Source organism: Thamnophis sirtalis, unplaced genomic scaffold, assembly GCF_051295495.1.
Source record: "Thamnophis sirtalis isolate CommonGarterSnake01/CBP01778 unplaced genomic scaffold, rThaSir2_p1.2 scaffold_5, whole genome shotgun sequence".
NCBI lineage: Eukaryota > Metazoa > Chordata > Lepidosauria > Squamata > Natricidae > Thamnophis > Thamnophis sirtalis.
Window position 1 is genome coordinate 27,253,246 of NW_028261385.1, and position 21,507 is coordinate 27,274,752.

Here is a 21,507-nt window from a genome sequence, read left to right on the forward strand (position 1 = left end):
TCTTGCTTAATCATAGTCAGTGTTTCAGAACAAATCTGTGTAATGGATTGTGAGCATGTCTGTCCTAAGGAACTGATTAATTGTGTTTGTTTAAAAAAAAAATCCTTGAAAATAAGAAAAGGAACAAACAAATTAGGTCAAAAGTAGTTGTAAGTTGTTCAGTCGTTTTGGATAGAAGACCTTATATGCTAAGAATAATTCCCTGCTAATGATGAGACAAAATTCAGGATCTGAATATAGATCTCTAGTCCAATCCTTTAATCACCCAACCGGTTCATAGCTAAAATTTAATCCATTTCAGTTTATAGTTAGATACCATGTCATGATCTCTCAGTATACTTACTTGAGACATAGATGCAATAAAAGATCTGATGCTTGGAGGCTTTAGGCTTGGGATAGAAAAACAAAACAAAAGAAGTTGAGTCCCATCAAGACTGAATCATTGTGTGACCAGAAACTGGCTCTAACAATAATTGCAGAAAGAAAACAGCCAGAACGGTGGAAGCAAAATTTATTTACAAATAAGGCTCTGTTAATGCAGGTAATCCTCAGTTAATAACAATAATTGCATCTGGAATTTTCATTACTAAGCAATGGCAAAGCATAATGTCAGGTGACATCATTTAGTGAGAACAGTTGGAACAGTCTTGGTTGCCGTTGTTAAATGAACATTGCAGGCCATTAAGCAAGGACCTTCTCACAACTTCCTACAGCTTCCAACAAATAATGTTAGTATGGAAGAAGGCAACAAGTTGTAGGTCCCAGGTGGCTTGCAGTCAGGTTAGCAGGCAGGTAATTGGCTTCCCCACTGAGGGCAATGGGGAAAGAAACAATGAATGGAAACTAATCAAGGAAAGAAGCAACCTTGAATTAAGGAGAAATTTTCTGACAGTGAGAACAATTAACCAGTAGAACAGCTTGCCTTCAGAAGTTGTGGGAGCTTCACCACTGGAGGTTTTTAAGAAGAGACTAGACAGTCACCTGTCTGAAATGGTATAGGATCTCCTGCTTCAGCAGGGGCTGGACTAGAAGACCTCGAAGGTCAATTCCATTCTATTCCGATTGATTGATTGACTGACTGACTGACTGACTTTGGTTGTGGGAAGCCAGGAGAAGAGGTCACAAATGGCAATCACGTGACAGTGGGATGCTGCAACTATCATAAATGCAAGTCTGTTGCCAAGCACCCAAATTGCAATCCTGTGCAACAGCTGGAACTTTGAGGGCCAGTTGTAAGTATACTTGTTCAGCGCTGTCACAACTTCAGACAATTTCTGAACTAATGGTCAGTAAGCAAGGACTAGTTATAGCTGTTTTTGTTTTCTATGATATCACCTATCACGGTTAACCTTTTGGGCACCAAGTGCCGAAATTGGAGTGTGTGCGCGCTGGAACCCAGAAGAGAACAGCTGGCCAGAGCGCATGCTCATGATGGAACCAGGAAGAGCAGCTGGCAATGGCATGCATACCCACAGAGAGGGCTCTGTGTGTCACCTTTGGCACTCGTGCCATAGGTTCACCATCACAGGCCTATCATTTAGGGACATGGTTATTTACATACGTTTAAAAAAAAACTTAGTAGAAACAGTACAATATTTTGCATGTTTTTTTGTCTGCCACAAATTTTCAAAAGTGTTCTTAAAATAGATATTAAAACTTTCACAATGATCAGAATACTACCTTTTGATATAATGTACACTTCTTTCATAGTAAGTACAGTTTGATTGTAACTTGTAAATGTTTGTCTACTGCAGAAAACACTGCAAAGTAACATTAAGAGAACAAAAACAAACATGATAATTATGCAGGTATTAAAGCCATCCTCTATGCCAATGCATGCATATTTATATCTAGATAAATATATTCACTTTTTTTTAAAAAAAAGATTGCTAATTTATTGCAATTCATTACTTGTCAATTAATTCTCTCTTTAATTAGAATAACATATCTCAATTCAGCCTCCGGTGCTTGCTGCCACTTGCTTTTGTAAGTAATTACTGTGATTAAACATGTGGCAGTGTTAGCTAGCTCAGCTAACTGGCTAGTGATACAGAGCTTTCTGTAAAATGACTGCAGGCAGCGAGTATTCTGCTAGACGACAGTCTATATCTGTAACTGTCACAGTTCAAATAACAAAATTAAAAAATATATATAAAGAGTTTTATTGTTTAAAAGGAATACATTTTAATTGAAAAGAAATGCACGTATTCTTCCTCATTGCAAAAACTAATCTGACAGATTTTTCAGAGGATAAGACTATTATTTTGAATTACCAACCTGACATTTTTTTTCTGCCTATTATATTTGCATTTGGCTTGCAAAGTGAACAGAAGTTTTATTTTGCCTGTTCAATTTCACATTGGCACTGCTATCTCTTTTGGGGTATAGGAACAAATTAGACTGAGCTTTTTTTAAAAAAAAAAATCTCAAGTGTCTGTTTTGTCTGGATTTTTCTCATAGAAGGTTCTTGTGCAGATATTTCAAGGCTTTAGTCTGGAGCACTGGGTCAAAGGATATTTCTCTTTGAAGGGCAGACAGGAGTCTTTTTTAATTCATGAGTTTCTTTGCTTTACATCAAAGAATAACTCAGAGGGTAGTGTGATGGCAGTTCGGAGCAGTCTTTTAAATGTTTAATGTTGAATACATATGTTTAGTTCTTAATGTTGTTCAGTTTGAAATATGTGTTTTGCAAGACATCTATTTTATTTTTTGTGTTTGACTGCTGTTTATATTAATAAAATTTCTGTGATACTCCATAACTTTGGAAAAATTAAATATTAATAAAATTAAAAGTTAGCAATAAATATTTATTATAATATAAAACATAGTATCAGTAAAGGTGTTTAAGCAGTAAAATTAAATACAACTAAGTCTAACATTTTAAGAAGCCATGACCTCAAAAAGCATACTAAAGAGCAGTAGTTTTTACCTGGTACTAAAGAAAATTCAGATAGATCCTATCTAGTAAGGGCATTCCCCCCACCCTCTATCCCCAAAAGGGGGCCTCTTTCTGTTATCTACAATCGGCAGGCTCTCACAGTAGGGTTACATTTGAAGAACAATGCCTGATAATGACATGCTCTATTTAGGAGTTATAGGAAGGGGGAATTCTGATGATTTTTTTAAAAGAAAAAACACAAAGTATCCTTTTTAAGAAATGCAAAACTAAAAGAAAAAATAAGCCAGTATAAGAACAAATAATGAGATTTACAGCTCAATTAAGAAAAATGTTAATCTAGCAGATAAAGAGTGAATGAATGATTATTTCATTCATTCAATTCTCGTTATTTGCTTGATTAGGTTTTAAAGAGAATTTTTTTAAAAAAATGCTGTGCTAGTCCAAAGTTTTTAAAAATATTTCAACATAATCTGTTATGTTAACTGCATTATAAAGCTTTTTTATATTATTGAGATTGTCTCCCTATTAAATAGAAATAAAGATATAATGTTATTCAGATGTTTTAATTATAATTATTGAGACCTAGATATTATGAAGGAATAATGGGACTTGACTCATTTGAAACTAAATTTGCACTTGTGACAGTTTGTTTTACTAAACATATTCAATTCAACTTCCTTTTATAGTTACTGATTCTGTGAAATCCTCATATCTGGACTTTTATACAGGTAGTCCTAGACTTACAATAGTTCATTTAGTGACCAAAGTTACAATGGTACTGAAAAAAGTGACTTATAACTATTTTTATCACTTACATCCATTGCAGTATTCTAAAGGTCATGAGATCAAAATTGAGATGCCTGGCAACTAACTCATATTTATGATCGTTGCAGTGTCCCAGGGTAATTTAATCCCCTTTTGCAACCTTCTGGCAAGTAAAGTGGGGAAGCCAGATTCATTTAACAATCATGTTACTAACCTAACAGCTGCAATTATTCACTTAACTGTGGCAAAGTCGTAAAATGGGGAAAAATTCATTTAACAAATGTCTCATTTAGCAACAAATTTTGGGCTCGATTATGATCGTAAGTCAAGCACTGCTTGTATTGATTACTTGGAACTTTTAAAGGCAATAATCAAGCAATTGGAAAAGAACCAAAGATCAAAATCCAAAAGATAACCAATCAAACAGATCTGAGTGAATTTTCTTTACAGATGATGAGAATATTGATTGAGAACTGTCCAGAGTTGGTTAAAAGATTAGTGGCTGTATAAATGCTTTTAAAAAAGAGTCTTTACAACAATCTTGTAGATTTTTTTCCTACTTTCTCCTCAGGAAATATAAGTACCCTTAACAAGGCTACTGGTTGGCTATCTGTAGTGTGAGTGGAAATATAAGTTTTGCTGTCCTTATTGCAATAAAGGAAACTTTAATAGAAAATTTTGCTTTTGTTCATCAGATTTGATATTCCTCCAGCAGTGTTTTAAGCATATCTGATGCCACTTTATCTCCTGGAAATCCTTAGAAAACCAAAGGGCTCTTTGAGTTTCACGTGTAGGAGGAGGAGTCCTCATATCTGAGGCCTCAGACAACCAGCACATCAGAACCTCAGGAATAATCCAAATTCCCTCAGAAACCAACAGGATCTCTTGGCTCCCAGGGTGAAACAATTTAATAGGCCCCAACTTCTTATGGTGAAAAGGAGCTACAGAGAACTGTAAGGCTAACAGAGAATGATTGGATCATGACTAACATGGCTAACAGAGAACGATTGGATCATGATTGGATCAGGACTAAACATTCCCTAACATCACCAGTAAAAAAAACTTTAAGTTCTGATATAACATATTGCAAGTAATTTCTTCAAGTTGTTCTTATACTTTTTCCAGTATTAATAGAAGACATATCAATTTCTAAGCATGTCACCTAACATTATTTTAGTGAACAAATGACCTCAAAAGTGGGTGTGTTTGTTTGTTTGCTTGTTTGTTTTAAAAATATGCCCCCTCTCACTTAATTGCTTGCTACCTTCCACAAGATGCTACATGACAATTCTAAATTTAAGAAAAATTACGGTAGACCTGTACAGGACTAACAATAGATTCAAAGCACAAAATTTTGTGCAGTGCAGAAAACTACATTTGTTATTAGAGCACATATTCAAAATTGAATGTTCAAAGAATACCTGATGGGAACATCTTAAAGCAATAGCAATCATTTCCTTTTAATTTTTTCCACCATTTAATGTAGCAAATAATACTAATTGTGATCCAGACCGGTGGCAATAGTACACAATCCTTTACAGCTAAGCATTTATGTTAGAAAATATGACATTTATCATAATTGTATAGATCTAGTTTTTCACAGTTTTTTCTTTGTTTTGGCTACCGCCCAGTGTAACCTGCCTACAAAATTGCCAGGCATAGCGATAATAATGATTTTGATGATGTGTCATCAAGTCATTGTTGACTCTTAGCAGCTACAGCTGCCAAAAAAAGCCAATGCAGTCCTAGGCTGCATCAACAAAGACTTAGTGTCAAGACACTAAGAAATGAAAGTACTTCTATACACTGCATCGGTGAGACCACACTTGGAATACTGCATCCAGTTGTGGTCACCACCATACAAAAAAGATGTTGAGACCCTGGAAAGTGTGCATAGAAGAGCAACAAAGGTGATAAAAAGTCTGGATGACAAACTGTTGAGAGATCTCGATATGTCTAGCCTATCAAAGAGAAGGATCAGGGGGGACATAACTGTCTTCCTGTACTTGAGAGGAAGTCACAAAGAAGAAAGGATTGATTTATTCTCTAGGGCACCAGAGGGCAGGCCAAGAAGTAATGGGCAGAAGCTTGTAATAGAGAGACACAAGGTAGAAGTAAGGAGAAATTTTAAAGTTAACAGAGCAGTCAATCAATGGAATAGTTTGCCTCCTGGAATTGTGGTGTTCCATCGCTGCTGATTTTCAAAAATAGACTGGACAACTATTTGAATGGGATGGTATAAGACTCCTGCCCTGAGCAGGGTGTTGGATTAGAAGACCTCCAAGGTCTCTTCCATTCCTAAGATTCTATGAAATTTATTAGTGGAATTTAATACACTTGTAGATAAATGCACAAAGAGTGAATTAATGTGAAGGAGGAATTAGTCTATATCCAAATCAGTGGTGGGCACTGATTTGGATATAGTGCCCACCACTGATTTGGGTGGGCACTATATCCAAATCACTACTGGTATTACTACCGGTATGCCACGCGCACATGCACAATAGAACGAAAATTACTTAGAAAAAAAGGAAACCCGCTGAGGAACGGCAATTCAGGCTGAGCTTCAGAAGCTGGAATAAAGGTAAGTATAATCCAGTATAAAAAGGGGGCCCACTTTTTTAAAAAAACAGAGAACCGGTTTGCTCTCTGTTTGAAGTCAGCACTTCTGGTTCAGGAGAACTGGTCCGAACCGGTAGGAACCCATCACTGATCCAAATGCTTCAGAGGATACATGCTCTAAGAGTTTTTATGGCTTAGTTATAGTGCCAGTGGAGGGAGTACAGAGCAGAGATGCTAAAGCATCTGTTTGCACCTGTTTGTCTATATGAATTAACTTACAACTGAGCAGTGCTGTACATTGGAAGGAAGTTACTTAGGTTGCTTCTTGCAGGAGACCTGTTTTTATAACTTTTCTTCACTTCTTTCTGTAGGAGAAATTACATGTCTGCCTGAATTCAATATCTTTTCAGATTTATTTGTTAAATTTATACAGCCATCAATCTCACCGAAAGCGACTCCGTGTGGTGCAAAACAGTCACATAAAAAGCAACAAATAAAAACAACAAAATAAAAATCCATATTCCTAAATATCATATAAACAAAAATCCAAACCCTACGAGAGGGAGAATTAAAATGTGCACTTGAGCAATGGAGTCTTCTGAGCAAGTCTCCTGTTTTCTGGGAGCTCCAGGCCCGACTACATAGTCAGGTTTTAGAAGGCCTGCATTTTCCTCTACTTTTAGCCAGCAGGCCTATAGCTAAATTTAAGACCAACAGGACCATCCTAGGTGGAAATGATGGAGATCTATCAAGAGTAGGAGAGCACTGCAACGTAATGGGAAAAGCAACTAAACTAATGCAACCCAAATGTTCACATTAGTATTTTTGAAGGTCAACAGATAAAAATTGTAATACGACTTTGTTTAATGCTCACTTTGTTCAGGTTTCCATCCTAGCAAAGCAAACTTGCATCACCTTTGTGGTCTCAGTTTTATATTTGTATATTTGTGCTACCTTTTGTCAAAAAATATGGGAGGTTGTAGGTCTTTAATCCCTCTTCTTTTTAATCCAAGGATCTATTATGGAGTTGAAGTAGGCTAGGGAACCGGAAGTAATTATGAAGGCCACTGGCATTTTTTCAGTTTAATAAAAGCAGGGACTAATTATTCAGTTTTTATTTAACTGAAATGCAGCCAAAAAGGAGGCTCCTGCAGAGCAGCTGCACTTCTTCAGTGTTATCCCAATTTACCACAGACACAACTGTCACAAACAGTACTTTTAAATTTGATACATAGCCATGGAAGGAAGGGGCCTTTTGTCTTGAGTGCATGCAGAACTTCTTTATACAAATCAACTGGCAGATGATGGACAATGATGAAAATTTGATTCTTTGAAGTCATAATGGTCATTGAAATGTGTGAAATTCTGGCATTGAAAAGAGGGCAGCTAGCAAGTTTCAGGCTCTTGGGTGGCTGCTGGGAGCTTGCTGGGAGGTTTTCTGCATTTTGACATCAACTTCCCGTCGCTTGTTCCCAGCTTCCTTTATTTAGAGAGGAGGAAAATGTTAAACAGCTACTTGCTCACATGGATGCTATACAGTCTCTTTGGGATTGTGCAGATGGAAATTTTGGATGTATGTCTGTCTCTTGAAAAACAAACTGCTGACACTTAAATATCCATAAATAACTTGGGGCAGAAACAAGATTTAATTCTTCCTTATTCTTTACTTCTACCGTGTTACTTAATACTTCACCTTGTGAACTTGTGTGCCATAATAAATTGGCCAAAGTGACTTGAAAACTAAAGCTAAAGTAATGGACATTATTCCACTGTTGTTTTGAGTCAGTAATTCCATTGGTTCCCCCTTCCTTTTGGGAAGTACATGGTATAAAGACTTGAACTCTATATACTAGTTTCTTAAATCTCCAAGAGTTCTATTATAGGATTATTAACTCTTTAAAAAACAAAAGAAATAGGAATATTTAATATTTATCCTTTAGATCACTACATCTGAGAGTAAGCTTCAAAATAGAAAGAATTATATGCCATACTAATTAATTTTATATATAGTTTTCCCAGTTGATCTTTTCCCATTTCTTCATTAAACATCTTGAAATATACATATGCATCAGTGTGTATCAAAGAACTCCCTCCGACACATTCTGTGTTGCCAATAATTAAAGGAGAGTGAACTTGAAATCATGAAGCTAAATAAATTTTTTAACGACTTCTCCCAACAGTAGTGTTGCAGCCATTTGGTTCACTGGTACTTTCACTAAGGTCTTGAATTTGGAACAAAGTACTTGGTGACACAGTGGAGAATTGAAGTTATTTTTTTTCCTCCCAACATCTCAAATATTTTAAATGACATTTAGAAGCAGGAGATTTAACCCCTTTAAATGTAACTAAAAAGACAATTTCTTTGGTCAGCAGCTAAAGCTGTGTGGCTGAAATAACTATAGTAGATTGTTACACGCTTTCAAAATGCAACTTGGAGTAGGAAAATGGTATTCCTAAGGTTTAGGAATGTACTAAGTGAATATTTTACTTTTTAGTTAAATCTATTAGATCAAAGGAGATTTATGTTCAGAACCTAAGTTTCTAGTATGAGTCATAGCTCCTACAATTGTTTTTTGTCCGTTCAACATGCTTCTCGGTATTCAAGATCAATAGAACTTTCTAATGGAAGAAAAGATGATTATTAGTGATTTGTCAAAAAATACAAGAGCATGATTGGTATTTATTCAAAAGTTAAGTTTATTTATTATGTTAAAAGATAAAAATTATTCCAGTAGGCTAATAATGTTCAGATGTCTGGCTTTTGAAATACTCCTGAGTGACACACATTACACTAGTTAAGCAGATTAGCCCCTCCAGCCTTGCAAAACAGGTCTTTATGTTCTTTTCCCCATGGAAGAAATGGTGGCTCACATTTGTTTTTTGTTTTTTTGGGGGGGTAAATTGCAATTTCTAATGTACACCTCTTCATGGTCACTGGTTGGTAAAGCATAACCTATAGGCCTAAGTATCTTAACATTGTGTTCCACTGTATATAAATATGCATCCATTGTGCAAATTGATTTAGTGGAGTGAAAACTGAGATTGAAAAATAATTTGCTAATGCTAGCAACTTTTGTAAGGTATATCTCTTGCTAAACTTTGGTATTCAGCGTTTTCTTTGTAAGTGTCCTGAGTGAAGCCCTGTGGAAAATGTGTCCTGGTGATATCTGAGAAAACCAGAAAAGGTTTTGTTTTAAAAAAAACAACTGAATATAGGGAATGATTGCTTTCCCTTATTCTACTTTTAGTTAAAATGGTCTTATTTTCTCATAGCATCCATTAGAGACAAACACAGGGAAATTGTGGATTTAACCTATTCTTACCCAAGTATCACATGGATAAACTATGAAAGTGAAACAGCCTAATACATTCCTTGTTTATTTCAAGTAGGGATCTAATTTCCTTTAACGGGATATTCTCATTGAATTATACTTTTCATATATCCTACATAAGATATGATGACTTATAAAATATAAACTAAACTAAAGCTAAATAAACTAATTCTGTTTCTGGTTCAGGAAGAAAATTGAGAAATATGTAAAATGAAGTTGCAGTATTTTCTCCTTGATGACTTTAATTTCAGATGCATGGTTATCCAAATATATCTCTGGGGTCAATAAAGATCTGGAGATTTTTGCAGGAGTAGACTGCAAAAGTCTACTTTGAAGACTGGTAAACACATTTGGAATCTGGAATCATACCATGGGAACTCTTAACAAACTTCCCTGAGGAGGCTTATACATGTGCAAAATCATTGTCACTGTGGCCATTCACAAAAATCTCATTAATCAGATGGCAAATGGGAGAAGCTATTCCTAGCCCCATCTTGCAGCTGCCTTCTCCACCACAATTTCCTTTTTCTTCTTTTCATTGTTTTAAGATGCACGTGGCAGCTAAAAAATGCACTGGACTGCAGCCACACCTTATTTTCCAGTACACCTCTATGGCTATTGCATCCAAAGCATATTTTATTTTTCTTATGATTTGCAAAGTAGTTCCTAAAGATTCTAATTTGTATAGAATGGCATGATATTATGTGCATTAAAACTGGGCTTTGACTGTAGCCTTGACTATACTTGTGACCAAAATATACTGAAACTGATGGTTCTGTCCATATTATTAGCAGGAAAGATTGGTTGCTGAATGCAATACCAGTATTACATGATAGAAATAAATTATTTATGAGAGTAAGATAGTGAGAGTAACACTTAACAGATTGGTATCTGGTGTCCATTTGGTTGTTTATTCTATTTATTGATAACTATATAAAAAAGTTTGTGTGATGTTACATACATTGGTTGGGGATATGAATGCGACTGTATGTGGAGAATCCTGAATTGTTGGCTGAGAATTTGAAGTATTTGCAGGAAATCAAGATAGTTATTTTTGACAGAAGAACAAAGACTAGCAGTAATTTAACTGACTTCCACAGAAAGTACATGAATGGCGGGGGGGGGGGGAGGTGAAGGAAGGAAGGCTGAATGCAAAAGTGAGCACTGTATTTTTCGGAGTATAAGACGCACTATGATGTTGAAGAGGCAATTTTTTTAAAAAAGTTTTTGCACTCTGCAGGTCTCCCAAACCCTCTGCACACCTCGTTTTTTTTTTCCAAAAAAAAAAAAAGTCCCACCCCCTTTGCAAAAATGGACATGCAGAGCTTTGGGAGGCTTGTAGAGGGCTCCTGGGGGAGCAAAAATGGCCCATTATTTGCCCTCCCCAGCCCTCAGGAGCACTTTGCAAGCCTCCCAAACCCTCTGCATGTCCATTTTTGCAAAGGGGGCGGGGTTTCAGTAGGCCAAAAATGCTGTATTCAGTGTCTAAAGGAAATTTTGAGGGGGAAAAGATGTGTCTTATACTCCGAAAAATACGGTAATTCAGAGACATAAATTGTTGTGCCTTGGTCATGTTGAGAGAACGTATGAGGACCAAATCATAAAACAAATACCTGGAAGTAGAGTGAGCAAGTTAAGAGAATGGAAAGAACCAAGAAAGTTATAGTTGGATGGAGCTGATGAATCTTACAAAAAAAAAAAGTGGTAAATTTAAAACAGCAAAAGGCAACATATGAAGTGATAAATGGTCATGGTCATTTTCACTCATGCTTTAATCACTTCCCAGTTGAAAGTGGTGATTGGATGGAGTTGATGAGGTCCTTCAAAAGAAGGGCATGCGAAGTTTAAAAAGCAGCATATGAAGCGGTATGAGGCCATTCTGGAAGAATGAAAAAAAAATATGAATGGTCTTGGCGTAAACTAAATTTAGCTAATTTTCTTTTTCTCATCTCATGTGTAGGGTTTTTTTCTTCACAATTTCTTAATACTTTTCTACACTTTGCATAACATAGTTTATTCCAAAAGTAAATAGTGTGAAGGTTAGGTACATCTTTGTTAATTTTGTCATGTTTCCTTAATGTATATGTCTGCTTATTCTGTGGCATCCCTTTAGAATCAGTAGAAAGTACTTTTTTTGTCAGTTACATATTGTATCTGTGTGAATGTGAATAAACTGCCAGTTGATTTTTATAAACAGACAAGCTGCAACAGTTAAGCCTTGCCTTATTTTTACCATAGGTGAAACAAATTGTGTGAAGTACTACAATTGATTGCCCAATCAAACAACCTTTGTGATAGTTCTTTTTAAGCAATCAAATAAATGCCTGTCTGTCGGAAGAGAGTGTAGCTTTGTATGTTGCAACTTTTTGACTAAATAATTGGTGTGTCTTCATATTTTGACTAGCCCGGAATTTAATATAAACACTATTTGGACTCAAAGAAAACATTTATGATTAAATTGTTAAAATATTTTGACAGTTTGCTTTAGGTAGTCTGAGCTCAGCTTTTATGCGTTGTTGTAATTTCCTGTGGGTTCCCCCCCCCCTCTTTTTAGTTCTAAATGCAAGACAAACATTTCACACTTGGCAGTTGTGACTGATCTCTTGGAGTTGATTTTATAAAGTGAAACAAAAAGGGGAGGGGGGGAGTGGAAGACATGTCTCCCCTTTTCTAGGAATGGTCTGCTGAGAGCAGCTTTTAAAGTCTTTGACAGCAGATACACTGAGGTTGGTAGCTGAGGCTTATTTTTTAAAACCCTAGTGTGCTATTTAAATTTGTTTGCCTCCTTAAATTTAAGTCATGTCATCACTGGTTTGGATTACCTCTGTCTGCCAAGAGTTGGACTTGCATCAGATCAGCCTTTGTTTTGGAGACAGGCAGAAGAAAGAGATCCAAGCCATTCCCATTGGCATTGTGCAAGGAAAAATCTAAAGTAGGTGGTAGTTTTGAATTACCCTGCTCTGCTAATGTGGTCCTTTTGGGAGGAAGCATTTGATAATCTGAGCTTTTGTCAACAGATGTTAGAAGATTAGGATTCAAATTATAGAGAATACCTTTTGTATCACCAAGAGCTTGCTTCAAACCTATGCAAAAATATCTGGCTTACTGAGCTTTAATCGTATCACTCCAATTCCATTCATGCGGTATATTACTGGCTAAAACCAGAAATAGTTGTGTTGGCCTATACATACTAAAACTAACCTCCAAACCTTAGTCGATGCTTGCGATCAACAAAATTGCACAAAAATGTGCAAGCTTTTTTGCTTTCCAGAATTCCTCATTCAACGGGGTAGTACCAAAAGCTGTAGAGGCGAAACATAAGTCAAGTATGGTGTAGAACCTGGAGGCGAAATAGAGAATTTGGAGTCATCACAATTGTAACTGAACAGTCACTGAAGAAGGACTACATGCAAGGGTATTGCAAAACTGCTTAGTCATGGCACTGAGATAAATGCCTGTGCTAAGCTTCATTAAGGCTTCTGGGGCGCCCCATAGAGCTGCACGTTTTAGCCTAAACAGTACAGAAGAAATGTTTACAGCAGTGCATTGCAAAGGTACCACAACTCCCCTAAGGTTTAAATGTTAATGATCTTCCGCTCAGTGAAAAATTGTAATTCCAGAAAGTTTATGTAAGTTGTATAAAAGACTCTTGAATATTCGTTAACCTATACATGAATGATGAATAGATTTGGAAACTCTGTGTTTCATTCCTGTCAATGAAAATTAACTTTCCCCAAAGTATCGGTCATTGGCATTTCAAAAAAATGCACTTGTTTTATGTCACTTTTCTTGTTTTCATAGGACATTACCCCTCTAACTGGTGTTCCAGAGGAGCATATTAAAACACGAAAAGCTTATATTTTTGTTCCGGCCCGTAATGCCATGCAAGCTGGTGTTAATAACACAAAAAAATGGAAAATGGAATTTGATACAAGGGAGCGCTGGGAAAACCCACTGATGGGTTGGGCATCTTCGTAAGTATAAAATAGCATTTTCAAAGTTTATTCTTTGATCAACTAATACAGAACTTTATCTAGCACGGTTAGATTTTAAAACTGCTAATAAAATTATGTTTTTGCCAGGGATGTTATTTTTTATTTGGGAATTTTTTATTAACTTCTAACTGTGAAATGGGAGCTATTCTCATACTCTAGAAAGGGAGTCATCTGGTAGTCGGATGTACAAATGACCATGTGGCGTTGCATTAAGTAGGCCACGGAAATTCCAGAGTCAGCAGCAAGAACTGGATTTGCTCAAAATTGGAAATTAAATAAGGTACCAACAGAAGAGGAGATAATAAAAAAAATCTAGACTGTGCAGAGAGGAACAGATTGACCTTGAAAATAAAGGATAAAGAGGAATCGGTGAATTTCAAGACATGGGGGAAGATTTTATGAATGGTTAGAAAAAGACATACAGATACGCCATCAAGTAGAAAAGGGAGGGAAGGGGGGGCAATAGGGAAGAAAATAATAATATATAAGTATATATTCAAAAGGAAGATACAAAGGGTGGGAACACAATCAGGATAGATTTGAGAAGGAAAGGGAATAAGAAATGATATTCAACTATTTTTGGGTTTGCGGAAATACCACCCCAAGAAAATAAAAATTAAGATTTGGAAGAGACACTTATAACAATAGAAAAAAGAAAGGAGGAGATGAGAGGGAGGAAGGAAGATAGAGGTGAGTAGAGGAAGATAGAAAGGAGAAGGAGAGAGGGCAGGAAGGGGAAGAGAGGAGTAGGGGAGAGGAAAGGGAAGAAGGAAGGGAAAGGAGAGAGGAAGGAAGAAAGGAGAGAAGGGAGGAGGGAGAAAAGAAAGGGAAAAGAAGGTGGTGTCAAAACAGGTGAGGGATGGTAAATAAAGCAACCCTTATAACCCTGTAAATGGAATGATAATAACTAGGTGAAGATATATATCTGTAATATACGAAAACAAATACCTGTAATTGTATATAAAGAACAAAAAAATTTTAAAAAAAACTTTTCCGGAAAATTCCAATAGTCAGACAAGATCAAATTGTTGTTATTAGCTCCATTACATAAGAATCAGTTTTGTCCAGTGATGAACGCATCCAACTAGAAGCCAGGAGACTGTGAGTTCTAGTCCCCCTTTAGGCATGGAAGCCAGGGTCAGGAAAGCTTTGTGAGTTGACAGCCAGCTGGGTAACTTTGGGCCAGTCACCTTGTCTCAACCCATGACATCAGGCTCAAGCCACAACCTGATGGGTCAATTTCTGTCCAATCAATTGATCAACACTCAGTTGATTTGAAAAAGCAGACCCTGCACCTATGAGAAAATGCTTCAGAAAGGGGGAGAAAAAGCTAGGTTAAATTTTACTGATAAAAGAAATGAGAGGCCAAAACAGAGAGTCATCTTTATTTACTGTAGCCTAATGGATCGTAGCCCATAATTTGGGCAATTCACAATTAAATAAATTACAATAAAAGGAATAATTTACTAATTACAGATAAAACCACTGATTATGTGGTAATTTGCAGGATCTGATTTGTTCCCTTTGCATGTGACTAGGCAATGTCTGTGAAATAATCACTATATTCCAAAACATTTTTGGTTTATCTGTAGGCTTATAAACATGATAAACCCCCTCATCTTATCAATTCGGTCAGATAAAGAATGCATTCCAGTGAAAGCATTGCTAAAAGTTGTAAACAGATGTGACAAGCCAATATGTATCTGTAGGGATGCTTCCAGCTTAGATAATACTTGATCTAGGTTCTTAAAGTAATTTCCTGGGTTCCTTAACTCTCTTGCTTTTAGAATTAAGCTGCCTATTCTTTGGGGACTATGCCACTTTAGATACTGGCTGAAGCAATTCTTTGGGAACTTTCTTGGTTTACCTTATTTTACTGTATTAGATAGGTTTGTGTCTTCCTTAAGAAAAAAATATCAGTCTTGAATTCAATTAGTGCAGCAGGATGGAATTTTGGACTTCAGTAAAAAAAAAAAAAGAGTTTCCCACTTGTATTATACCTGGCAAGATTCTTAGCTCAAAACTCACTGCCCTCAGTGTGAGAATGGATGCATTTTTGTTGTATAATACCATGTGATAATATCTCCATAGCGCTTTAATAATTTGTTAAATTTTATATCAAAGGCTCAATGAAAGAAGTCATTCAATTTGCAATCTGTCTTCATCTGTCACCTGCCTCCTTGCTTTTTAAAGTCTGAAAGTTAGTTCTCCATCTCTGAAGAAAGTACGGCAGATTTCATGAAGATTTAATTGCAGATCAAAAGGACTTCTTGTGACCAAGCAATTTACACACAGCCATTTATAACCTTGAGACACATTTTACATAATTTCAGAGTTGCCGTAACAGATTTATTCTCATAAATTCTGAGAATTCATCATGCTTCCCTTGGTAGTACTAGAAGTTCTATTTTAGTGATTGTGGTGGTGTTATTCATGAAAGAGATATTCTGAAAAATTTAAGTAAGCACATGTTTAACATTTTAGGCTGGACTGTGGGTTTGGACGTTTGGCTGACTCAGAAAATGGAAGGCTAAGAATTCTTGGCCCTTTTGTGGTTCAGCCTCCTCCTCCTTTAGAAATCAAAAATCAGAATGCACACAGACAAACTGAATTGTTTTTGTTTCTTTCTTTCTTTCTTTTGGTGCAATAAATTGCATTTCTAACCACCATAAGATGTTGTGAAACTTCAGAATTAGAAGCAGGCAGCCAGCAATTTGTCTCAATTCTTGGATAGAGAATATGGTTTAAATTTAAAAAGATAAAAGAATGCATGCAAGGATGTGTGGTTGTTCGAGCCAGATCTGTATTTTAAAAATCTGTGGGATTTCTAGCCAGGCCCGAGGCACACTTGTATCATTATGCCCACAAGCTTCTATTCTATTCTACACCATCTGTTGTTTTTCTTCAGAAACTCTCTGGAACTACTAGATGTGGTCATCTAGGGATTTGAAGTTAAATGTGATCAGCATATGATGGCACTTTTCCCTTGCCTTTTGAGTCAGGTGAGGCTGTGGAGCTGCTGAACCAGTGTCTGGTTTTGACAATGGGCTATGTGGTAGCACATAAGCAGAAGCTGAACTCTAACAAGATCAAAGTGCTGTGAGCTAACGGTCGTTGTATTTGTGGAGTTGATAATCCTCCTGTTCTGGACAGAATGGTCCTCAAGGTCCCAGTATGGCATCATTAGTACTGTTATTATAGACCCAAATACGTTTTGCCTAGTTTTAGTATCTCTTAATGGTCTAGATCAGTGATGGTGAACCTTTTCAATACCGAGTGCCCAAACCGGAACGCACGTGCATGTGTGCATGTGCCAGAGCACCGGAAATCCAAAGACCAGCTGGCCAGTGCACACATGCCTGTTTTTTTGGTGGTTTTCAGGGCGTTTTCTGAGGTGTTTACCGGCGCCTGTGAAGACCAGCTGGTCGGAAAGCAGAGGAACAGCTGGCAATGGCACACATGCTTACAGAGAGGGCTCTGCATATGCCACAGCTGGCATGCATGCCATAGGTTTGCCATCATGGGTCTAGATACTGTAATGTTTAAGAACTATCAATCAGCATTACTGCAATGTATTGTAAAGCTTCAAAGATTACAGAATATGGTTGTTAGAATTTTACTGGTGAATTTTATCACTCAGTTTCAGAAGTAAAAAGGTTTGCCCAATGATTTCCCAACACAGTTCAGAACGCTCATTAACTCTAATTCTAACCCTACATGGAATCTTACCATTGTATCTGTCTTAAGAATCTCTGTTGAAACTTTCTATGGAAATTCTCAGTCATCCAGGTCATGGTTGTCCCAAAAGTTCTTTTTCAAAAGTCAACTGGACTTTCCTGAGGTTTTTTTTTCCTTTGAAAATGTTTTGCTTCTCATCCAAGAAGCTTCTTCAGGTCTTGAACCTTTGGTCCAGTTGTCTTTTAAAGAAGCACCTTTGCGACTTTGTTGAGACTTTGTGTGCCTTTTCTCTCAGCAATACAAAGATAATCTATAGGAAGAGGATTTCCTTTAGACCAGAGCCAATAATTGTGCCATTTTGGCACCAGGAAAAAAAACCCAGATAGATCTTAATAGTTTTTCTGAAGTCATCATGCAACTTTTAAATGTTATACCTGCTATCTATTTCCATAATGTTTTATTATTTACAGAGCAGATCCTCTGTCCAATATGCAACTAACCTTCTCTACAAAAGAAGATGCTATTGCATTTGCTGAAAAAAATGGTATGTACAGCAGCAACCAGAGTGCGATTGATGAGTGCATGTTTATTGAATGAGAGGGGGAGTTTGAGTTACTAGCAGAAAGAAATGACAGTGGCCTGGGACTGAAATTTCATCTTGGCAGATGTGTTCTGTTAAGTGGATAATAGTACTAGTGTAAATAGTGATTTTACAACAGGAACTGCTATAGAACATTCAAATATTAACATTCTCTTATATTTCTTGAAATTGAAGTTTGGATTAACACTTTATATCATTAATAATAAAAAATATTGAACCTCATCAGTAGTAAAAATTATTCAGTTGTCCCTTCCTAGACTCTTGTCACTGTCATTTTCTCAGCATCCTCACTCTGGTTGGCTACCTTGACATAGAGTGATTGGTGTCTTACTTTGCAAATACCCCAGGTAGATCTTTCACTTTTCGCTTCATTACAATAATGAAATATTGATATCAAAAGGGGGTGCAGTGGTTCAGCGGTTAAAGACGCTGAATTTGTCAGCTGGAAAGTTGACAGCCTGGGTTCGAACTTGAGTGCCATGTGACGGGGTGAGCTCCCATTACTTGCCCCAGCTCCTGCTGACTTAGCAATTTGAAAGCATGCAAATGTGAGTAGATAAATAGGTACCACTTCAGTGGGAAGTAACAGTGTTCTGTGCTCCTTAGTGTATAGTCATGCTGTCCACAGAACCATGGAAATGTCTTTGGACAACACTAAGAAATGGAGATGAGCACTATGCCCTAGAGTCAGACACAACTGGAAAAGGGAAATCGTTACCTTTATTGATACCAAGCTCTGGTGCTGTTTTTCATGGGGTTTTTGCATCCAATATTGTCTTTCCCAATACTGTCACATTGTGACACAATTTTACCAAGATAGGCAGGATGGATGTGTCGTAGGGCTAGTATTGAGAAACACGTTTCTTACTGTCCACAGATGTCTTTAGAGGGGGGATCCTTAGCATCCCTAATGAGGACATGGTCACTTGGGGGGGCAGGGGTCTGGGGACAGAAGGATCCATCTGTAGTAAATGGTCCTGCAGATAGAAAGCCATTTGGCTTTAGAGATTAAAACCAGCACCAAGAAACAGATTCTCAATAAGTAATTTGATCTATGCACAGTAAGCATTTGTAATTAATATTGTTGCTTTTAATGAAAAGTTCAGCTATTGGATCAAAATCTAAACTGGAGGTCATCTGCCTCCATTTTTCAGGACCAAAAATGTCGATTTAGCAATTTTCTTAACTAAAACATATTGAATATGTTACTACTGACATCTTAAATAGACTGGGAATTTTTAGGGAGTAGTTCTTACAAGCATTCACATCCCATAAACGTTGGTGTTAAACTATATCTCTACATTTTACTTTATCTCATTTCCTACAAATATTTGACAAGAAAATCAGTTTGCTAAAGTGAGAACTAAGAACGTTGGCCTAATTCCAGTGAATGCAAGTGAGAGATGTTTTACCATCTGCCTGTGCCAGGGCATCTTTATCTAGGTTTACAAGTCTCACTTATTCCATGATTAGGCCCCATGAGTGCAGAGATTCTCAGGCAGATCAAATGATGCCAAACCCTGTGATTCTTTATGGGCTTGTTTCTAACACTCTGCTAACATGCAGTTATTAAACTCAGTTTCATTCCGGCACTCGAGTCAAAAGTTGAAATCATCCCTAGGAGCCTAACCCAGGATTGCTTTCTTATTTACTTATTTACACATATATTTACTTCAGCATAAATTCTCTTTAAATTATCCCTAATAACACATGATGTTGACAGTATTTTAAGAAATATAGGCCAAAATATTTGGAGAGATCTAAATTGGTTAATCTAATTTGCATGGAAATGTGTGTGTGCGTGTGTGTATTAGTAATTGTGTGGGGGGTGGGGTGGGGGGGGTAGGTAGGTAGGTAGGTAGGTAGGTAGGTAGGTAGGTAGGTAGGTAGATGACATAGATGGATGGATGGATGGATGGATGGATGGATGATAGGTAGATAGGTAGATGATAGATAGGTAGGTAGGTAGGTAGGTAGGTAGGTAGGTAGGTAGGTAGATAGATAGATAGATAGATAGATAGATAGATAGATAGATAGATAGATAGATAGATAGATAGATAATGTAATGCATAGTATTAATAGGAAATATTTTAAGCATAAAATTAATAATTCTATTAAAAAGTCACCATGTTGATATATTCAAAAATACTGTCTTCTGACTCAAAGACTGTTTTTGTTGGTTTATCATAGAAGGGAGGTAGCTGTTCCTCAAAAATACAGGTCTGGAACTGTGAATTATATGCTAGATTACATCTTGCATATAAAAGAGTAAAAAAAAAAAAGATTCATTCCATATCCTCTCCCATTCCCACTCCCATTCCCAGAGGGCCTCCTCAGAAGCAAGTGCAGAGTATCATGATTGCACTTTTACTGCGATGTGAATAGTCTATTAATCACATTCATCCTTCCTTGATCCCATGTCTCTGCCCCAGACTGCCCATTCCTTTCTGCCACTGTATGGTTATCATCATGCAAATCCAATTTCTGAACGTGACAGAGGAATATAATCAGAATAAGGTTTACAGCTGGGAAATGACTCTTTTAGTAGACTAATATCAGGCAATTCTGTTTGTTTTAAATGTGAAGCTATGGAAAAATTAGCAAGATTCCTGTTAGGTGAAGCAGCTGATTCTGAATTCAGGATCACATTCTAAATTCTCCAAAGCTCGCCTCTTTGTCCTTCTTGCTTCTTTGTGGCACTGGGGTACTTTGCTACCAGGCATATTTCCAAAACTTGGCTTGACATCTGATAGAGAGGTGTGAATGCATAAGATTACAGGCCTTCATGTGTCAACTGTCGGTCCTGGTCCATCAGCAAGAGCGGTGAAAGTTGGAACACATAGTGCCTGAGATCTGACAAACCTGGGAACAGGTGTAGGTCACATTTAAGGCATATCTGTCTTAAAGGATTATTGTTCCCTGCCTTTTGCAAAAGAATAAACTAGTAATTGCATATTGTATATCAAATATGTTGGTATTTCTTTTCTGTTAGCTCTTAAAAGCTTGAACTTGCTTTTGTTTGTGTTGCACTTGCTCAATATTACCAGCTGTGTGTGTGTGTGTGTGTGTGTGTGTGTGTGTGTGTGTGTGTGTGTGTGTGTTGTTTAGAATTCTCAACATGTTTTTTCCTAGGCTGGAGCTATGATGTTCAAGAGGAGAGGATTCCAAAACCTAAATCCAAGTCTTATGGCGCAAACTTTTCTTGGAACAAAAGAACAAGGGTGTCCACAAAATAGGTTGGCATTGGTTGTCTCTGCATCTGACTGCGAATAAAGTCAGCTGTGCTGTATTTATAGTCCATGTATAATACGTCTCTTAATCTCCTAATAAATTTGACCTTTAAACTGCTCATCTATCTTGTGGTGTCTATTTAAAATGTTTTTGATGTCTCCAATTGAACCTGTTACAAACTTCCCTATATTTAGAGAGGAGATTTGGGGTGTCCATACCTCTAGGAAATTGCTGTACGTGGAATTCATTAAAAGGAATGTTTGAAATGAGCTGCAGCATTAAAGACCAAGGCTTGGCTTTTGAATAATTTTATAATTCAATATCTATTTGTGTGTGTGTGTGTGTGTGTGTGTGTGTGTGTGTGTAAATATATATATATATGCACATACATACACACACATACACACACATATATATATATATTTGCATAGAAAAGCTGTTAAT

The 21,507-nt window shown here is 36.8% G+C and overlaps 1 protein-coding gene across 1 annotated transcript in view; it reads left to right on the top strand.

The window, feature by feature from the left end:
* The window catches only part of NDUFS4 (NADH:ubiquinone oxidoreductase subunit S4), a 39,524-nt gene extending 18,343 nt beyond the window's left edge, over positions 1 to 21,181 (top strand). The window contains exons 3-5 of the mRNA XM_087715487.1: positions 13,360 to 13,532; positions 17,702 to 17,775; positions 20,965 to 21,181. Coding sequence (XP_087571613.1) covers positions 13,360 to 13,532; positions 17,702 to 17,775; positions 20,965 to 21,068 — 351 coding nt within the window. The 3' untranslated portion in view covers positions 21,069 to 21,181. The remainder of the gene's footprint in view (positions 1 to 13,359; positions 13,533 to 17,701; positions 17,776 to 20,964) is intronic.
* Positions 21,182 to 21,507: the final 326 nt, after the last annotated feature.